This window comes from Corythoichthys intestinalis, chromosome 12 (genome assembly GCF_030265065.1).
Source record: "Corythoichthys intestinalis isolate RoL2023-P3 chromosome 12, ASM3026506v1, whole genome shotgun sequence".
Classification (NCBI taxonomy): Eukaryota; Metazoa; Chordata; class Actinopteri; order Syngnathiformes; family Syngnathidae; genus Corythoichthys; species Corythoichthys intestinalis.
The window spans coordinates 12,555,839-12,578,237 of record NC_080406.1 but is presented as its reverse complement, the minus strand read 5'-3'; the positions used below and the strand labels follow the sequence as shown (position 1 = coordinate 12,578,237).

The window sequence follows — 22,399 nt, the reverse complement described above, 5'->3', positions numbered from 1 at the left end:
GTGAATATTAAACAAGCAACAATGTTATTTAAGACACCAGCGGCTTCCTCCATGGTGTCCTACCCTGAACACCATTCTTGGCCATAGTTTTACATATAGTTGATGTGTGCTCAAAGATATTGGATTGTGCCAGTGATTTCTGTACGTCTTTAGCAGACACTCTAGGGTTCTTTTTTTCTTACCACTCTGAGTATTCTGCGCTGAAGTCTTGGCGTCATCTTTGGTGGATGGACAGTCCTTGGGAGAGAAGCGATAGTGCCAATTTCTCTCCATTTGTAGAAAACTCCTCTGACTGGCGGTTGATGATCATCCAGACTTTTAGAGATGGTTTTGTATCCTTTCCCAGCTTTATACAAATCAACAATCCGAGATCGCAGGTCTTCTGACAACTCTTTTGACCAAGCCATGGTGCACATCAGACAATGCTTCTCAATAAGACTTTTTACCAGGTGTGTGTTTTATAGTGGGCAGGGTAGCTTTTAACCACTCAACAATGATTGGGCACACACGCGACTTAAATTGTTTGGTAAAAATTGGTTTCAATTGCTCTTTCGGCAGAGGACTCATTTACTTATTACTCCCCCTTCTGTCATTTTTCACATGCTATCCTCAATGAAATATGAAAACCTATAAATGTTTGGGTGGTTTTAGTTAAAGCAGATACTGTGTGATTTTGACAAAGATCATATCACATTTGATGGTCATTTTATGCAGAAATGTGAGAAATTCCAAAAGGTTCAGATACTTTTTCATACCACTGTAAAACAGTTGATTTGAAAAAATTTCAATCTTCATTTTTTAGTCAGTTTTACAGTGGCTGTGGCATTTCACTGCTGCCATCAAGTGGTTGATAATGGAATTACACACAACAATGTGAGACAGTTAAAAATGTTTAACAAAATTGTACTATAAAAAATTATCCAGAATATATAGAGACCCTAAAGGGACATCAACAGAAATGAAATAAATTTGAACCATGTGGTGCGCACCAAATAGTATGTGGTGCGCTCTAGAAAGTATCTGGTGGGCACCAGAAAAGTATTTGGTGCTCACCAGAAAGTTCCCTTTTATAGGTCACAAATTGCAGGCGCGCATCAGACACCAGCAGTTTCAGTGTGCTAAAAATTAAAATACAGGATTTAGTTGAGCTTTACTTCAATCTTGGACTCAACTATAAAGATATTACGGCATTACTTGCACATCGTCACCATTATGCATAAGCGGATTTTAAGGGGTGGGGGGAGTGTGTAATTGCATGTGGATGACTTTCCTATATATATTTTGAAGTTGTAAAGCAATAAAACTCCAACAAAAATGCATGGGGAAAAAAAAAAAAAATATATATATATATATATATATATATATATATATATATATATATATATATATATATATATATACATATCTGGTCTAAATTATTTTTCAAACAGATCATATGACTAGCAACTTAGACGGTCATTTGCTTTGCATGTGATTTTCAAAAAAATAAAAAATAAAATAAATAAAATAGGTGAGGTCAATTGTATTTTTCAAATATTTTTTTTCTTTGAATGAAAGTATTTTTTTTTAATTGAAGCAACTTTTTGGGGGATTGAATGATTTAGACACAAAAGGATCGCTTCAATCAAAGAAAACGTTTTCAGTGAAAAAATAAGTGTTGAAATGCAAATACAGTATTTCAATCTCAAATATTTTTTCCACATTCAAAAGCTTTTTCCATGATTGAAATTTTTCTTTTTGAAAATACAGAAAATATAGAAAATATATACATTTTTTTGAAGCAACTTATTTTTTAATTGAATAATAAAGACAAAAATGTCCCAGCCAAAATGTGGCCCAAACACGAATAAACATTACTTCAATCAAAAAAGTTGCTTCAATTAAGAAAAAACTTGACTTCAATCAAAAAATAAATAAATAAATAAATAAATAAATAAAAATAGCTTTCACATGCATTTTTTTGAGTTTCAAATTTATTTTTGCATTCAAACTTTTTTTTTTTCAAATTAAAAAGACCTTCTTTTTTGTTGTTGTAAATATATATTTTGATTGAAGCAACTTTTTTTTTTTTTTTTCATTAAAGCATTTTTTTTATTGAATAATAAGGACACAAATTTACCTCCATATGGTTCCACCCAGGGGATACAGTTTTGACTGGGGTAACTACATTGGCACGACACCAGCGGGCATACCATATTCAATGAATGACGATATTGGCAAAACATATTGCCTAAGCAGCCTGATTTAAAATTCCCCTCAAGAATGAAGGGAACCAAAAAACGCTCATTGTCAATTTATTATTATAAATATTCTTCTAAGTTAATTTTATTGCTGACACTGCGTTTCGGGCATAGGCGGAGTTTGACTTTTGGGGCAGGGGGGCACAACATGTTGATGACCTCGAAACGCAGTGTCAGCAATAAAATTAACTTACAAGAATATTTATAAAAAAATAAGTTGACAATGAGCGTTTTTTTTTTTTGTGTTCCCTTCATTCTTGAGGGGAATTCTAAATCAGGCTGCTTAGGCAATACTTTTCGCCAAGATTGTCATCCACTGAATATGGTACGCCCGCCGGTGTCGTGCCAATGTAGTTACCCCAGTCAAAAATTGTATCACCTGGGCGGAGCCATATGGAGGTAGATTTGTGTCATTATTATTTAACCCAAAAAAATGTTGCTTCAATTACAATTAAAAAAAATGTATTTGAATGCAAAAATAAATTTGAAACTCAAAAAACACAAAAAAATGCATGTGAAAGCTATTTTTTATTTATTTATTTATTTTATTTATTTATTTATTTTTGATTGAAGCAACTTTTTTGATTTAAGTAATTTTGATTTGTTTTTAGGCCACATTTTGAATAGGACATTTTTGTTTTTATTATTCAGTCAAAAAATAAGTTGCTTCAAAAATATAAATTTTAAAAACAAAATCACTTCAATCAAAAAAAGAAACATTTCAATCATAGAAAAAGTTTTTGAATCCGAAAAACTTTCAGATTGAAAAATTTGCATTTGAACACTTAATTTTTCATTGAAAAAGTTTTCTTTGATTGAAGCATTCCTTTTTGAGTTTGGGCAATATTATGATTTGGATATTTGTGTCTAAATCATTCAATCCACCCCAAAAAGTTGCTTCAATCAAAAAAAAAAAAAAAAAAAAAAAAAAAAAAAAAAAAAAAAAAAAAACATATTCGATCAAAAAAGAACCATTAAAAAAATTTTTTTTTTTTCAATTTTTTATTTTTCTTAAATTATATGCAAAGCAAATGACCGTCTAATGTGCTCGAAACATAATTTTGACCCATTATATTTATAAAAATATATTTTTTTGTTTATTTCATTCATTTTTGTTGCAGTTGTATTGCTTTTCAACTATATACATACATATATATATAATATAGGAAAGTCAATTACATGCAATGACACTTTTTGGACACCCCCCCCCCGATAAAATCCGTTTATGGATTCGGGGGTCATCAACATGTTGAGCATCCCCTGCCCCTAAAGTCAAACTGCGCCTATGCCATTATATTATCCAACGTCGCCAGTACTTTTCTCGTGCAGATAATCTCTAGTGTGCACCACATACTATCTCGCGCGCACCGGATGGTGTAAATTTGTTTTATTTCTGTTGATGTCCCCTCGTAACAATATAGCTGTATATGCTGCGTTGTATTTAATTTTAACAATTTAGTTCCAATTAGAATTTATGAGTTTGAATTGTATTTTCTAACGCAAGATAGTGAAATAAGGAAGCTTTGATTGCTTCTACTGGTTAAATCGATGATAAAAAGTAAAAAAAAAAAAAATATATATATATATATATATATATATATATATATATATATATATATATATATATATATATATATATATATTGACATTGAGTTGGACTGTATTAAGGTTTACTAGAAGTGATCATGAAATGGAGGATGTGAAGAAATAGTCAAATGACACGAATACAGCCGACTGTACTGTACTGTACTGTACTGTGCTTCAAGTCATGTTGTCCAAGCAGCTCTTTATCTGGTTGTCCTCCACAGTCACGTGATCTCGCAGATTTTTTTTTTTTTTTGCAAACCCATCCAAAAAAAAAAAAAAAAAAAAAACGCGTGCTCAAGGCTGGCATTTCGGACCAGCAGGACCGCTTCATCCTTAAATTTCCTCTTTCCGTTCGGATTGCCCTGCAACAATCCCAGGTATGGAGGCAAATCAATGCTGCTGTTTTTTAAGTGACGTGCGTGCACGCTCTAATATAAACATCAATGTTGAGTCGCGCTTTTTTTAGTGCATGCACCGGGGACGAAAGATAAACATCAATGCAATGCGTTTCGCAGAACGTGAGCGGCACTGTAACAAATCTACTATTTGTGAAGCCGTCCTTGCAGGATTGTCTTTCTGCATCCTGCTGACAATTGAAGACGCGTCGTTATTGTGAGGCAGCAAGCAGACAGCATCACCCCTCAAAAAGGCGGTATGTTGCAGTGTCAAACGACTCGTCGTTTTCAGACGTCGATCACATATTTAAAAATCGGATCGATTTGTCGTATGGATAAGCGCATTTGGGATAAAAGTGAATGTTACAATGTAAGTTGAAGCGTGAGCTGGGGGTGCTTGTAAGGTCAAATAGTAATGACTCGGCAGGAATGGTGTTGCATGGCAGACTTCCTGAAGGAATACACGGTGACACCACTTGTCCTTGCAGGGGGGGATTATACGATGAAATGGGTACTCTTATAAATTATATGATCTCACACATGAAAAAAAAAATCACCATGTGGATTCTTATTGTTCATATACATAAAAAATCGAATCCCCTGCATGTGTGTTGTAGTAATAGGACTGACAGGAGAGGGGCAGCACTGGCATCCAGACTTTTAGAAAATACAAAGAAAGAGTCGTCCACTAAATGCTGACTAGTCAAAATAAATTTTGCATTTTGGTAGTGTTTAAAGCGTTTTAAATAGGCGTGGTGCTCGATTTTAAATTTTAATCTAATTAATTAGAGGCTTTGTAAATGATTCATCTTAACTTTATTTTAATCATATAGCAATATTTGTTCCAAAAAGTTATGTATATATTAGGGCTGTCAAAATTATCGCGTTAACGCGCGGTAATTAATTTTTTAAATTAATCACGTTAAAATATTTGACGCAATTAATGCACATGTCCCGCTCAGGAAGTATTCTGCCTTTTGGTAAGTTTTACGGCAAGGCTTTTTGTGCTGTCCAACAGCGAACTCTTGTGGTCGCTTTGCGACATGGTTGATTGTTTTCTTGCCAGTTCATTATGGCTGCACGACGTCTCGGGCTGATAATGTTGTGCTTATATGATCCTTGGACAAGATTTGTCCGTAAGTATGGTTGTTGTAAAGAATGTACATATTATGTTAATAAGCAAAATGTTATATTTTTTGTATGAGACGCTTTTTGTTTATGTTTAGTGAACCTGTATAGCGTGCTAAGCTAACGTTGTTGCTAATGCAATGCTTGTGTACTTTTATTTTGTAGTTTTACGACGGTCTAAAGAGGACAATGGTTTGAGGCCATTTTATGAATAAATCAGATGAAAAAGGAAGAAGTCTAATTATTACGGCGTCGTTCACTAGCTGTCTAGCTTTGGAAAAAGTAGACGCTTCGGAGTGAGGACAGCATAGACAGATTTAAATGAGAGTAGAGTGAAATGCCCACTACAGTCCTTATGTACCGTATGTTGAAAGTATATATCCATCTTGTGTCTTATCTTTCCATTCCAACAATTTATTTTACAGAATATATATATAATTTACAGAAAAATAAGGCATATTTTATAGATGGTTTGAATTGCGATTAATTGCGATTAATTACGATTAATTGATTTTTAAGCTGTAACTAACCTGATTAAAATTTTAATCGTTTGACAGCCCTAGTATATATGCATAAGTAAGTCTGAATTAACCCCTTTAAATACCTCAAAACACCCTGGAAATGAATTAAAAAAAAAAAAAAAACTATCCCAAAACATACACTGTATTATACATTAGAGCAGAGGTGTCCAAACTTTTTGCAAAGGGGGCCAGATTTGGTGTGATAAACATGTGGGGGGCCGACCTTGGCTGACGTCTTTACGTAAAACAATATATTTAAGCAAATTTTAGCAAGCCATTCTGTGTGTCACATTTGCTCTAGTATTTTTTTAATCAATAATTTCAACAATCTCGCAAGTAGCCTTTGTGACATTCTCTTTCGACTCTCTGGCTCTTGCGAAATACGGCAGCTTTAAAATTAAACTAGCTTCAAGTTGATTTAATTTCTCGCTATGTATCTTGCCTGTAATCTTGTCGTACATGTCGGCGTGTCTTGTTTGGTAATATCGCCTCACATTGAACTCTTTAAAACTGTCTTTGCAAACGAGGCAGACACAGTTGCGTATTTTAGTGAAGAAATAGTCCAATTTCCACCTATCCTTGAAGAATTGGCCGTCGGAGTCAACTTTATTTTTTGTTGTTGTTGATTGTCGCCATTTTAGAAAATTGGGAGTAAAGATTCACACGGGGTAACGTTGCTTCGAGTGCTGCTGCTTTTTAGTGCGTAAATAAGGAGCAGCATTTAGTGTGTTTGGACATGTCTGCATTAGAGTGACCAAACGTCCTCTTTTGCCCGGACAAGTCCTCGTTTCACATCCTCTCCGTAGCGTCCGGCCGGGTTTTTTAAATTCATGAAAATATGATTTTTCACGGGACCAATTTGAAGAGAATCCCTCCGGCCGCTGGGGAGCAGTGCCTGCCTGCATTGACGTGGCTCCTACTAGTAGGGAGGGAAGGAGTAGTTCTTCTTCTTGTTTATGTTGGCAGTTCACCCCTTGTATCATGGAGCATTACCACCATCTACTGGGTTGACGGTTTGGTAAGAGATCAGGCAGTTAGTTGCCTGTGTCGTGTTCCGAGAGCACCTGCCCAATTGTTAAGTTTCTAATGATAAATATGTATATAATGGCAACTGTTGACTTCTGTCTGAGCTTTGTGCTGGCGTGATTTGTAAAATCCCATTTGGTGTCGCATCGTTGTGCTGCCGATGATTGTAAACTTTTACAGCAAAGTTTGATTTTGCCTCGGCTCCCGGGAGCTATCAGTGAGCTAAGTCGCGCTAGACATTATCGGAAATGTAGTTTTGAACTTCTGCGTTAGGAAACATGTTGGTTGAATAGTTTGTCAGTTTATTTTGGTTATTGTTTGCGTGCAATCCAGAACATTGAATGAGAATAACAATTGAGTCAGAATGATAATTTGTCAACGACAACTGTCATGATTGTAATTTACAAAAATGTTAAAAATGGCACATAGCCATACTGTGTGTCCGTATTGACTACATTTTCCATGGATCTGCACTATATTATTATTTTTTTTTTTATCATTATTTCATTGTTTTTTTATTTTATTTTTTAAAAATTTTTATGAAACTGAAATGTTCCATCCAGACGGGGGAGGCACACTTTACACATATTAAAGTGACAAAGGCATCTTTGAATGAATGTCGAGTAAAATTCAAGTATCTCGAGGCCGGATTTTTGGAAATCAAAATATGGTCACCCTATTATAAATCATTGTACCGATCTCGACAAGACGTTGGAGCTAAGTCCTAGCTAAACAGCGAGCTAATCTCCGAAATGACGATGTCAGACATCCGTGTGGTTCGCTGACTTTATTCAGCTGCTCATTACATCAAGACTTTCAGAATGAAACTAAAATAAAAATGAAATTAAATAAGTTTCATCTTCAATAACAGCAATTAAAATTTGCGTTTATAACTCGCTGCTGATACAGCAATAACAATCAACTCAAACAATTAGCATGTATCAGTTAGCGTCCGAACATCCTCAAAAACAATCGCATAGACTATCCCCAAGTATTTGACCACAATTGAAAACACACAATAAACAGTACAAAAGGGGTTAGATACAGGTGTTGCTTTTGTGGATGGTTCACAACAAGCAACAAATGTGCGCGCAGGCTTCCTTTCCCCTCTCTCTCTCTCACTCGGCTGCGCGACGTCTTCGTGTGTACTGTACATGCGCTATTACTCGCGTGTGGAAGTACTACCTGCTCATGCTTCCTGTGCCAAAATAAAAGCATGCATCACAAAAGTCAACAGTGTTAAAAACTGTTTTTGACTGGAGACAAAATAGCAGACGAGACTCCGGCGTCGTAAAATCAAAATCACATAAGTCGGGTACGTCGACTCGTAACCCGGGGACTACCTGGATATGAAAAAGATCTTAGTGGGTGAATCAATCAAATAGCCAGTTATCAAATGCAATTAAGTCTATTTCAGTTCAAAACGGTGGAAAAACATTTATCCGGGCAAAAAACTAAAAGATTTGCAGATAAAGTGCAATTTCATGACTTTTATATCTTTTTCGGAACAGTCCAACATTTAAATAGTGAAACATAAGATGCAAAGAGCACACGTTTTAAGATGAAAATTGCTTATTTAATCGTATTTCTTCTCTATTTCAGTTGCCTGAGCTAATATGTGCGCCAAATTATAGTTGGTGTACCAGTAAATTACGCACTGACGAAGCTGCGATTAAAATGCGTATTTTTTCAAAATTAGTTAAATATTTTGTATTTAATTAATCGTAATTAGCATGTTAAAGTCACCTCGCAAGAATTTGCATCTATTCATGCACTTGTATCAACTTTTATGGAATCACATAACTTAAATGATTCAATTGGAGAGTTTGGTGTTCATTTGGATTTTTGGAACAAGTTTTTTGGTTTTCTTTTTATATTAATGTGTCCTATGTCTTGTCTGCATGTTTGGTTTTCATCTCCACCAAAACACCTGGAAACTGTTTTGAATTGTTAAAGAGAATATATACTGTATATGCCTAAATGTAAATGTAAATATACATATACGTCTTACTGTATGTCTCCAGTGCACACTTTTGTATAGTTGATTGGAAGATTTAGAGTGCAATCCCTCCCTTTCCCTTGATCAGGATCAACACATCTGTGGTGAAAATATCTCCAATTTCAACATTCCCAAATGTGACAACTCACTCCACAGTGCAATGGCGGCAAATTGTCAAGTGTACAATAATTGCCATCTGAATCCTTTTCAAAAGGTCTCTTTTTTCTGGCCGTGCATTCGTGCAGCCGAGTGCCTGTAAATGTCTCAGAGGGAGAGAGGAAAAAAAAAAAGTGGATGAGCTCATAACAACTGAGACCGATACCTTTCCTGTTAGAGTGGCGAAAAAACAGCTCCAAACAAAGTGGGTCACCTGGGAGGCCTCAGCTTTCTCTGTTCCCTGTTTTTTAATACATTATATGCTTGGTTTAACCTCATAACCTTGTGCTTTGTTTTGCATGTCCTGCCCCATGTTCAACTGTAGGATTGTCTTCCCAGTCCCTGTAGAGATAAAATAACTATAGATGTAACATACAACTTTTGTGTGAACCAGCACCAAGAATGAAGCCATGCTGTGTTTCATCATAACTAATTTTCCAATCATGCGACTGTAAAATAAGTGATTATTTTCTAAATTAATTGTATATATATATATATATATATATATATATATACACATATACATACACACACACACACACACACACACACACACACACACACACACACACACATATATATACAGTGCCTTGCAAAAGTATTCGGCCCCCTTGAACCTTGCAACCTTTCGCCACATTTCAGGCTTCAAACATAAAGATATAAAATTTTAATTTTTTGTCAAGAATCAACAAGTGGGACACAATCGTGAAGTGGAACAAAATTTATTGGCTAATTTAAACTTTTTTAACAAATAAAAAACTGAAAAGTGGGGCGTGCAATATTATTCGGCCCCCTTCCATTAATACTTTGTAGCGCCATCTTTTGCTCCAATTACAGCTGCAAGTCGCTTTGGGGTATGTTTCTATCAGTTTTGCACATCGAGAGACTGACATTCTTGCCCATTCTTCCTTGCAAAACAGCTCGAGTTCAGTGAGGTTGGATGGAGAGTGTTTGTGAACAGCAGTCTTCAGCTCTTTCCACAGATTCTCGATTGGATTCAGGTCTGGACTTTGACTTGGCCATTCTAACACCTGGATACGTTTATTTTCGAACCATTCCATTGTAGATTTGGCTTTATGTTTTGGATCATTGTCCTGTTGGAAGATAAATCTCCGTCCCAGTCTCAGAGCTTGTGCAGATACCAACAGGTTTTCTTCCAGAATGTTCCTGTATTTGGCTGCATCCATCTTCCCGTCAATTTTAACCATCTTCCCTGTCCCTGCTGAAGAAAAGCAGGCCCAAACCATGATGCTGCCACCACCATGTTTGACAGTGGGGATGGTGTGTTCAGGGTGATGAGCTGTGTTGCTTTTACGCCAAACATATCGTTTTGCATTGTGGCCAAAAAGTTCAATTTTGGTTTCATCTGACCAGAGCACCTTCTTCCACATGTTTGGTGTCTCCCAGGTGGCTTGTGGCAAACTTTAAACGAGACTTTTTATGGATATCTTTGAGAAATGGCTTTCTTCTTGCCACTCTTCCATAAAGGCCAGATTTGTGCAGTGTACGACTGATTGTTGTCCTATGGACAGACTCTCCCACCACAGCTGTAGATCTCTGCAGTTCATCCAGAGTGATCATGGGCCTCTTGGCTGCATCTCTGATCAGTTTTCTCCTTGTTTGAGAAGAAAGTTTGGAAGGACGGCCGGGTCTTGGTAGATTTGCAGTGGTCTGATACTCCTTCCATTTCAATATGATGGCTTGCACAGTGCTCCTTGAGATGTTTAAAGCTTGGGAAATCTTTTTGTATCCAAATCCGGCTTTAAACTTCTCCACAACAGTATCTCGGACCTGCCTGGTGTGTTCCTTGGTTTTCATAATGCTCTCTGCACTTTAAACAGAACCCTGAGACTATCACAGAGCAGGTGCATTTATACGGAGACTTGATTACACACAGGTGGATTCTAGTTATCATCATCGGTCATTTAGGACAACATTGGATCATTCAGAGATCCTCACTGAACTTCTGGAGTGAGTTTGCTGCACTGAAAGTAAAGGGGCCGAATAATATTGCACGCCCCACTTTTCAGTTTTTTATTTGTTAAAAAAGTTTAAATTATCCAATAAATGTTGTTCCACTTCATGATTGTGTCCCACGTGTTGTTGATTCTTGACAAAAAAAAATATTTTATATCTTTATGTTTGAAGCCTGAAATGTGGCGAAAGGTTGCAAGATTCAAGGGGGCCGAATACTTTTGCAAGGCACTGTGTATATATATATATATATATATTAGAGCTGAAACAAATACTTGAGCAACTCGAGTAACTCGAGTTTAAAAACTGATCCAAGTAATTTTATTCACCTCGAGGAATCGTTTCATTTTGCCAGCTCTAAGCATCACGTTTTGCCCTAACTACTTTTAATGCTGGACAACGCGCTGACGTCACGTGCGTAGAGGAAGAAACTATAAAAAAATACCTTAATGCAGCCGACAGCTGTTACAAACTGCGCCGACGTTGCTAAGAACTACGCCCGCATGTTTCTACGGTGTTAGCAGCCTAGCAGGTAGCGTCTGATGCGTGTCATAGATATCACATGTACGTAGAACTAGATGCGAAATGACCGACTCGGCGGCGTTAACAAAACAGCAGCCATCTTAAAGCAGTACACTTCTCGGCGCTCATAAATAAGATTAATGTTACTTTCACTCGCTCACGTAACTTTATCCCTGCGGAGGGCTAGGTTTCTATTCATTATGACCACTGTCGATGCGTGGCTAACTCTTACATACAGGCTTTATTTAATCTGTGAAAACAGCGCTGTAGAGTGATTAGGGTGTAAAATAAAAACTTAATAATGCTAACTGTCAATTTTAGCTCAGTAGTCATTGCTGGATAAAACACCAAGTAGCACTGGTGCCTAATGTGCTCCAATACAGCACAGCATTTATTATGAACACTGCAAAAACTCAAAATCCTATCAGGTTTAGACTAATTTAAAACTTAACTAGACCTTATAGCTTGACACAAGTGGAAATTCAATTGAAACACGTAGGAAAAACACCTAACTTTTAAGTCATGTGTGTTATCAAGCGTATTGACATTTTTAGGTCAGAAATATATATATATATATATATATTTTTTATAAGATCTAAAAGTTTTTGGAGTGAAAGCAGTGAATTAGTCTTTTTTTTTAAGTCACATTTGAGATGCAATTGTTGGCTGTTTTCAACAATGTACATCGAAAATAAAGACATTGATTGACTGAAAATGGTTCAATATTACATGAAATGTCTTGTTTTCTCATCTATATGTATAATTGCTCTTTAACAAAAACAAAAATGATTTATCCTCTTACTCAGAATTTTCAGTCGATTACTCAATTACTAAAATATTCGATATGTATATATATATATACATATATATAAACCGGTAACCGGCACATGTCTAAGTATCATTTACTGAAAGCTCAACAAATACACTAGATGGCAAGATTTAGTCACATTATACAAAGTCACAAGTCTTTCTATCCGTGGATCCCTCTCACAGAAAGAATGTTAATAATGTAAATGCCATCTTGAGGATTTATTATCATAATAAACAAATACAGTACTTATGTACTGTATGTTGAATGTATATATTCGTCCGAGTTTTATTCATTTTTTTCTTAGTGCAATGCCAAAATGTATATGATCGGGAAAAAATATCGGGAATGATTGGAATTGAATCGGTAGCAAAAAAAAAGCAGTCGGATCATTAAATATCGGGGTCGGCAGATACTCAAACTAACACGATCGGGATTGGATCGGGAGCAAAAAAACATGATCGGAACAACCCTAACCAATACAATGCCACTTTAATTAAACGAATACTCGAAGCAGCAAAATTTCATCCGAATCTTTTTTTCTAATATAATGACTCGAGTTAATCGATTAATCGTTCCAGCACTAGTCTAAATGAGAATAAATTCTGAACATGAACAATAAAGCTTGTGAAAATTCTACCCCTCTGTTGCAGGTGATGCCACCCCAAAGGCTTCCTGGGTGCCCGATTGTAAAAGAAAAGGGCTGAAAGCTGGTTGCTGTTGCTCCGCTGGAGTCAACCCCCAGCCCCCTCTTCCCTGTCCTTCAAACGCACCGCTTCCACTCTGTTCCCCTCGACCCACTGCACCCCACCCCCCCTGCAACAGTAGCTATCTTCATCCAAACCCCAGTGCCCTTGTCACAAGCAATTACACACCCTGGCTGAGGGCCAAATCCAATGGCTACAGGCGGTCATGCTCCTGAGACAGTTTTAATCAACCTGCATCAGGTAAGCATTTTTCTGAAATATAGTTTCTCAGTCATTTGCGACTCCTAATTAAAACAAGGCTGATTATAATATGAAATTTCTTGAGAAGAACTGACACCGGACTTCAATTTGGTGTATTCATTATAATGACGTGTTTAATGTGATGTGATGTGATGTGATGTGTTTTCAGGCATGTTAAGAGGCTCCAAAAAAGCGATTAACTTGTCAAAGGAAGGAAGTCCTGTAAAGTGTTTGTTAGTGGGAAGTTTTTCTCCCACACATCCACACGTAGTTCAGTTAAAAATTTGAATCTGCACTTGTGAAATGACAGCAGATGAATGTGAAAACAAGTTTCTAGCTGTTACTCTTTTGTGATCCCATCATTATGTGCAGTGAAGCTCCAATCTTCAGTGACAATACACGATCGTGATTCAGGGACAGTGTATATTGATGAGAAAAAAAAAAAAAAAAAGAAATTGAAAAGAACTTGCTTTCAGAATTCACTTTTTTTTTTTTTTTTTTTTTTTTTTAACCTCAAGCTGTATGTGGCATGAAACACACGAACAATGAGAATTCTCAGAGACGTGTGTGTATTTACACCTCATGAATGGCGTTCCTTCTGCACCTACGACAGCTGAGACTCATGGGTGTTTTAGTTGCGAGAGTTGAGCCATCTGTCACTGAGTTGAAGACATGAGTTTTAAAAAATGCATGGAATACAAATAAACCGTTTCTCGTTAAATTTATTTACCAGCTTTCAATTTAACAATTGCACATGCAGTCCAAAACATTAAGTATTAAAAAAAATCTTGTAAACAATAAGAATTTTCGTGTGAACATTTATAACAGCTTGTATGACTTGAAAAATGTACATTATAAAAATCAATATGACGACTATGCAAATGTCATTCTAACACAAATGACTTGCAGCTTTAACAGTACACTTCAGACAACTTATTGGTAATGGCTGCTGTGACATAATTGTTCAACACAAGTGTTTACGTCAAGGTTTCAAGTTTTTTTTTTTTTCCCGAAACATTTTTTAATACATGCACCCCCCCACACAGACACAACCAGATTAAAGCTGTATTGCTCTGATGCCAATGAAACATTTAAGGTTTTTTGATGGCAAAATAAAGCAAACACATACAGAAAAATAGCTGTGGCCATTAAACTGTCACATTATACTGTATATAGGCTTCACTGTTGGATTATACTTTATGCTGAGTGCTTTACCATCATGAAAGCTTTCAGAGAAATCACACAGAGATGCCAAATAACGCGACATGATGATTGCTACATGAAGTCCGTGCCCAGTCCACTCATTAATTTCAGCCGTTTCGACAAGGTTAGAGCCACTATCCGACTCTTTCACGTTCATTTGTAGCCGCTGTTAGCCGCTAGCGTTAGTCTGTGGCTTGGCTACCAGAAGAAAGCACTGAAAGCATCCTCTCCTGAAATCGTGAAAACCAGGGAGGACAGCGGGTGAAAGCCTGTCTGGAACTTGCCAAGAGTTTACTTAATGTCGGGTGAAAGTTTGGCGAAGCTGACTTAAGCCCGACTCCATCCCGTTTACTTGTAGCGTTAGCCGCTGGCGTTAGCCTACCGTGCTTCTGTTTGTTTGGCTTCCTGAAAACCACGTGACTCCATACGTAAGCACACTGTCTGCTTTCTTAAAGGGGAATGAAGATAGCCGAACAACACAGAGTCAAAGCGGGATGAAAAGACTATATTTTCTTGTTTTATTAAATTACCGAATTTGCCGACATGGTCAAAATTACGTCGGTCGTCGTGAAGAATTTCGGTGACGGTAAATTTTCGGTTTACCACCCTGCTCTAGGGAGAACTATATGTTCTCTGTTGAGCAACATAAAATATTGATAAAAATCCAATATTGAAACTAGGGCTGCAACTATCGATTATTCTAGTAGTCGATTAGTTGATGAACTAGTTAGTTCGAATAATTGAGTAATCGGATAAGGAACATAAAAAATTTAAATACCTGAGCTGAGCCTCAAACGGTATAAAAAATTAATAAATAAGGATCTAAGAACGACAAAAGAACAATGGCTAATTTACATAGCAAAGGTCCGCTAGCTTAAATGCTGTAAAATTCTAACTTTTTTTTTTTTTTTTTTGTAATTACAATGCGCTTAACAAATGGTTCCGGCAATATGCCTATAAAGTACCGTAATTTCCCGAATATAAGGCGCACCTGTGTATAACGCGCACCCCAAATTTACTTGTAAAATCTAGGGAAAATTATTGTACCCGTGTATAACGCGCACCCTAATTTTAGCACCAATAAATAGAAGAATATAAGAAAACAGAGCTCGTGTACAGATACAGAAATGTCATTTTACTGACTGGTGAAACACAGCACAAGCATAGCACATTGGTAGTTCAAAACATTACCGTAAAGTGACAATATGCACGGTAATAATATGATCTGACAACTTCTCCAACTTACCAAACTCCAGGAGAAAACAAAACAGATGTGACTTTTCTTTTAAAGGCTGCTGTATAACTTGATTGTTTCATCATGATGAATATATGTTTCCTCCATGGATTGATACGGTAAAATGAAAGTGAGAACGTAAGTGGGAAATCCGAGAGCGCTCATCGCTGTAGACAAATCAGTAACAATAGGAACTATTGTGATTTGGGTTTGAGTTTCCCGCGGGACAGATATAGTTGACGGACACAGGAAGTCTGTGATGTGCTACCTTTGTTATGGTTGCTTTAAAATGGATTTTCAGCTTTGTGCTTTGGAGCTAAATTGAACCATGACCCAGAGATGTCTTTTTTGATAAAAAAAAAAAAAAAAAAGGTAAAAAAAAAAAAAAAAAAAAAAGTAAAAAAGAAAAAAAGTAAAAGAAGTCTTTGGGACACTGAAACAATTGAAAATAGAACGTATTCATACGTTTTTAGGAGCAAATGAGTTAAGAACCAGCGCTGTGTTTTCCATGAGATTCAGCGCACACCTGCACAGTTTTGTAAAATAAATCAATCAAAAATTCAATCTCCCGGTTGCCTGCAGCTGGATTAAACAACATTAATGTTTCCAGCAGCTGTGTGAAGTATAAATAGTAATAAGGTAATGAATCCAATTGTAGCTAACCAATAGCATATGACGGTTAGCAACTGTGTGGTTTATTGTAGCTAGCTTTAAAGGCTAAAGCAATCTTGCGTATCCTTTCTGACCAAGATAAGAAAACAAATCTTACCTGTGTGCAAGACTGCATGGAGACTAGAGAAGGCTCACTTGTGAGTCGGGGGGCGCAGCCTGTCACATGAGTGGCACAACAAGCAAAACACTGCTACGATGCAGGCTAACTACACATAAATGTCACACATTGTGAATATGTCATGGAAACTATTGCACATTTTCATCTTGTTCTCATCTCGTCAGACGAAAACTGTCGTTCATCTCGTTATGTTTTGGTCTCCCAAAACACGTTTTTAGCTCCATCAGCTGATAAAGTTGCGACACGCCAACACCAGTGACACTCTGATGAAGACGGAAGTAGTTGCCGAAACATGTCAGGTAACTACAGTGGGGCAAATAAGTATTTAGTCAACCACTAATTGTGATAGTAGCCTTTGTTACTGTGGTCCCAGCTCTCTGTAGTTCATTTACTAGGTCCGCCCGAGTGGTTCTGGGATTTTTGCTCACCGTTCTTGTTATCATTTTGACGCCACGGGGTGAGATCTTGGTCAGATCGAGGGAGATTATCAGTGGTTTTGTATGTCTTCCATTTTCTAATAATTGCTCCCACAGTTGATTTCTTTACACCTAGCGTTTTACCTATTGCAGATTCAGTCTTCCCAGCCTGGTGCAGGTCTACAATTTTGTCTCTGGTGTCCTTCGACTTTGGTCTTGGCCATAGTGGAGTTTGGAGTGTGACTGATTGAGCTTGTGTACAGGTGTCTTTTATACCGATAATGAGTTAAAACAGGTGCCATTAATACAGGTAACGAGTGGAGCCTCGTTAGACCTTGTTAAAAGAAGTTAGACTTCTTTGACAGCCAGAAATCTTGCTTGTTTGTAGGTGACCAAATACTTATTTTCCACTCTAATTTGGAAATAAATTCTTTTAAAATCAAACAATGTCTGTTTTTTTTTTTTCCAAATTTTGTCTCTCATGGTTGAGGTTTACCCATGTTGACAATTACAGGCCTCTCTAATCTTTTCAAGTAGGAGCACGTGCACAATTGGTGGTTGACTAAATACTTATTTTTCCCATTGTAAAATAACTTAAAACAATTGTCTGTGATATAATAATTCAGCTAACGTTTTAAGCTTTATATTGTTTCGTCATCGTCATGAAAAAAGTGTTCATTGACGAAATATTTTCATTAGCATCACTGTTGACGAAAACAACAGTTCGTACTAGAGATGTCGATCGATCAGGTCCGATCACGTCATTTTCAAAGTATCGGAATCGGAAAAAAAATATCGGCCATGCCTTTTTTAAAATATATATATATATTTTTTTTCATTAAATTGTTTTCTAATTGCATTTAACGTTACAAATATGATATGTTACACTCATCCAGAGTCTTTGGTTTAGGCTTAAGGGAGGGTAATGAATTTAAAAAAAAATGTATCACGTTAAAATATTTAACGCAATTAATGCATGCGCTGCACGACCCACTCATGCATTGCCGCGCTCAATCTGTAATGACGCCGCTTTACCTATAGAGAGATAAAAGGCAGCGTAAAATGAGTAGAGTGAATTTTGGCAGCCTTTGGAGCCTTTTTTTAATTGGTTAAAGCCTTACAATCCCTCTCCCTACGATTAGAAATATCATGGGAAGCAATGTGGGGAAGCAAGGAAGCAATTGATCTTTTTCTTAACACCTTATGTTATTCCCAACGCAGAGAAGATATATCAATTGGTAGCACTACGCACTGTCATGGTTCCACTTCCCATCATGCATTTGGGTATGGCTACAGTATCATTTACTGAAAGCTCAACAAAAACACTAGATGGCAATATTTAGTCACAATATACAAAGTCACAAGTCTTTCTATCTGTGGATCCCTCTCACAGAAAGAATGTTAATAATGTAAATGCCATCTTGAGGATTTATTGTCATAATAAACAAATACAGTACTTATGTACTGTATGTTGAATGTATATATTCGTCCGAGTTTTATTCATTTTTTTCTTAATGCATTGCCAAAATGTATATGATCGGGAAAAACTATCGGGAATGATTGGAATTGAATCGGGAGCAAAAAAAAAAAGCAATCGGATCGGAAAATATCGGGATTGGCAGATACTCAAACTAAAGCTATCGGGATCGGATCGGGAGCAAAAAAACATGATCGGAACAACCCTAGTTCGTACCACTGTATTAAATTTTCGGTACATTTTGCCAACTCTTTTTTCCCCCCAAAGTTGTAATATGACAAAAATCAAATTCCACGTATTTCTCTTTTAAAATACGTCGAACTAATAATTGATTTTTTCCCCCTGCCATTCCCTGTTCAACGCGTTGAGTTTAGAATCCTCTAACAAAATATTCCCCTGATTCACTTCAGAAATGTTCATGGGTCAGTAACCTGATGCATGTTAAACCATAAAAAAATCAATGACTTAAAAAACAAAAATGAGCTCACATTACATAACTATTCAGTCAATTCTCAACACTGACTCAAATCTCAGTGTTTTCTTTATCTTTTTAGTATGATTCTCGAGTGTGAACTATACATGAACAATTATAGTATAAAATAAGGTTTTACAGGACACCGCGTTTTTCTATCGTGTCTGGCTGTTATTGCCTCAGCCTTGACCAGCTAGATACTTCACATATTTAAATGCATCCTTTCCCTTCACCCCACTGGTAATTAGGACCTAATGGAGCCCAAAGCGGAGAAATTCGAGAGCATAGATCATTAAGCAGAGGACTCACTACGACCAGCCAATCATGAGCCGAGGATCCGATGCCTCTAAGCTACTTGACCTATCAGAAGCACCACATGTTCCTGCCGGGACACGGTGCTCCCACCAGCCGTCACTGTCTCCAGGGGCGCTCTCTGAGTGCATTAGTCATATGCTCGCTACTCTGTTGGGGTGACGTCATGTTTTCATGTTCATCAAGTGTGTTGTTTTAATTATGCATTAATGTTTCTATTGTTAAAAGTGCAGCACAGCTCGGAGGGTTTGGCGTAACTATTTGAAAATACACTCATCATACAATAATAACCGCAAGTAATGTTATAAAATGAGTTGAATTGAGGTCATAATTTGTGGTGTTTTTAAAGGGAACCACGGATAGAGGGACACGTTGTTCTTAAAAGATAACTCTTAGTATGAGTTATAATGATTTGGTACTAAAACCCCTTTTAATGTTTTCGTTTCAATAAATTAACTAATGGGTCGCCATTGTTGTTGATGTCGCAGGGCGGTGACATCACACGGCCACGCTGTCGGAATTCCACGTGTCACTCTTAAAAAAAAACAAACGTGTCACTCTTTAATTATGTAAGGTAGTGATTTAAATATGCCACAAGGTGGCAATTGTGAGTTTTACATTAAAAAGAGATCAATCCAATGACTGCATTTTGTAGGGCTGCAGCTATTGATTATTTTAGATGTCGATTAATCGATGAACTAGTTTGTCGATTAATCGAATAATCGAATAAGGAACATGAAAAATTAAAATACCTGAGCTGAGCCTCAAACGGTATAAAAAAATTATTAAATAAGTATCGATGTACAACAAAAGAACAACTAACTAACTTACATAGCTAAAGTCCACTAGCTTAAATGCTATAAAACGCTAACTTAAAAAAAAATTTTTTTTTTTACAATGCTCTTAACAAATGGTTCAGACACATATTCCCAAAAAAAAGAAAAAAAAAAAAAAAAAACGGCTAAACTACCCATAAACTAAATTACGAATGCATTAAAAAAAAAACATTAGCTCAAACAAAAATGAAACATATGTTGGTTTTAACATGGATCAGCTGGATTCAGCCATGTGAAATGAGGCCGACGAGAGGGCAGTGTATCCACTCAAATCAATAAAACTGAATGCAAACACTTTCAAAATAAACCATTACAACGCCACAATAATTAAATGAATACTCGAAGCAGCAAACCTTAAATCGATTTTTTTTTTCCTAATCGAATACTCGAGTTAATCGATTAATCGTTGCAGCACTAGCGTTTTGTCCCTTGACTGATGCCGTAGTTTTCCTTTAATACACAGTGGGGTGTAAGGCAAAGAGAAAGGAGAGTGGACACTTGCATTCAGATTCGTAGCTCGGACAGCATTTATTGGCATAAGCTTTGGCAACTCCTTCACAACAAACATAAGTATCATATAGTGAAAATACAACAATCATATCTCTCAAACATTATGGTCACAGAAAGAAAAGTGCTTCAATCTGTATTAATAAGGCCCTATTGTGACACTGTTAAACAACAATGCTAAGAGAACTGTCATTCAAAAATTCACAATCAAAATAGATACCGGTATGCAAAATACACATAAAACTTACTCAGCCTTTGGTCAAACTGTATTTTAACATTTTAGCAACTCATTTAGCTCAACAAATACACTGGATGGCAATATCTAGTCACAACATACAAACTATGATGCTGGGAGCCATCATAAGGATTCTTGTTTGTTTGTAAATCACAATGGACCCTCACTAAACAGGAAACTACAGCATCAGTCGATGGACAAAACGCACTCATTGGCTTGATCTGTTATTAATTTAAAACTCGCCATTGACACCCTGTGGTGTATTTAAATCTCTACATTGTTAAAGAGTAACACTGTGAAGTACGACAGCGCGGCCATGTTACATCACCGCCCTGCGACGTCAACAACGGTGAGCTACTAGTTTATTTTTCGATATAAAATTTTCCTAATTTTACTAAAATGCAAACATCAAGAGGGGTTTTACCATCCCAAGATTTTTTTAATGTACATAGTTAATTATGTTGTGTGTATGTTGTGTTGTGTGAGCAACGTATGAGTTTATGCAGCACCCCTCTCTTTCTAAGCAGCTTCTTGCTCACGTTTTCTGGTTCCGTAGTTTCCAGCAGAATTCGCTACATTTCTCACAGTTTAATTAACGTTAACAGTAGAAAACAACAAACAGAAAGACGCGACTCTCTAAGCAGCTTCCTACTCGAGTTTTTCAGGTTAGCAAGTTCACACAGGTTAATGTTATGCTAACTCTGATGCAGGTCGGACTTTCAAAGCAAACATAATAATGGTATGGTCAATGCTTTTCTTGCAAAATATGGGAATACAATCTAAATTTCCTATGTAACTGAACAAATTATGTCATGCATATAAGTTTGCTTGAAAGTTGGTGGGGACAATTTGAGCATCCTGAAAAGTTGGTAGTGTCACGTCCCTACCGTCCCTATGCAAACCTACTACGAAGAATTAAAACTGGGTAGGGCGCCTATGTTTTACTTTAGATTTTTATATTTTAAAATTTGACCCACACTGTAAAATAAAAGGAGGGTCAAATGTAAATTAATGGAGATCCGTTCATTGACACACTAAATAGTTTTTCCACACTAGCTATCCTCTTCATGTTCAGGAAGCCAAACTAAACCTTTCATTCTGACACAATAGGTAAATAAATGTCTTGGAAGCACATTTCTGTGAAAAAAAAAAAAAAAAAAAAAAAAAAGAACAAAGGGGAAAAAGCAAATTAACTAAAGATAGGAGCTACTTATACACATAAGCAGAGTTTAAGGGGGCAAGCCCCCCCTGGTGGCTGAAAAGTGTCATTGCATGTAATAGACTTTCCTATATATATAAAACTTGTAAAGCAAGAAAACAAACAACAAAAATGAATGAAATGAACAAAAAAATATATTTCTTTAATGGGTCAAAATTATTTTTCGAACAGATCATGTGACTAGCACCTTGGACGGTCATTTGCTTTGCATATCATTAAAAAAAAAAAAAAAAAAAAAAATGGGGAGGGCAATTTTAATTTTTATAATTGATTTTTTTCTTTGATTGAAAATATTCTTTTATGATTGAAGCAACTTTTTGGGGGATTGAATGATTTAGACACAAATGCCCTAACCATAATATGGCCCAAACACAAAAAGGATTGATAAAATTAAA

The 22,399-nt window shown here is 36.4% G+C and overlaps 1 protein-coding gene across 1 annotated transcript in view; it reads left to right on the top strand.

Annotated features, from left to right (window-relative positions):
- The first annotated feature begins 4,112 nt into the window (after nucleotides 1-4,112).
- slc4a3 (solute carrier family 4 member 3) overlaps nucleotides 4,113-22,399 on the top strand; it is a 94,092-nt gene continuing 75,805 nt past the window's right edge. The window contains exons 1-2 of the mRNA XM_057852194.1: nucleotides 4,113-4,204; nucleotides 13,010-13,303. Of these exons, the coding sequence (XP_057708177.1) occupies nucleotides 13,253-13,303 (51 nt within the window). The 5' untranslated portion in view covers nucleotides 4,113-4,204; nucleotides 13,010-13,252. The remainder of the gene's footprint in view (nucleotides 4,205-13,009; nucleotides 13,304-22,399) is intronic.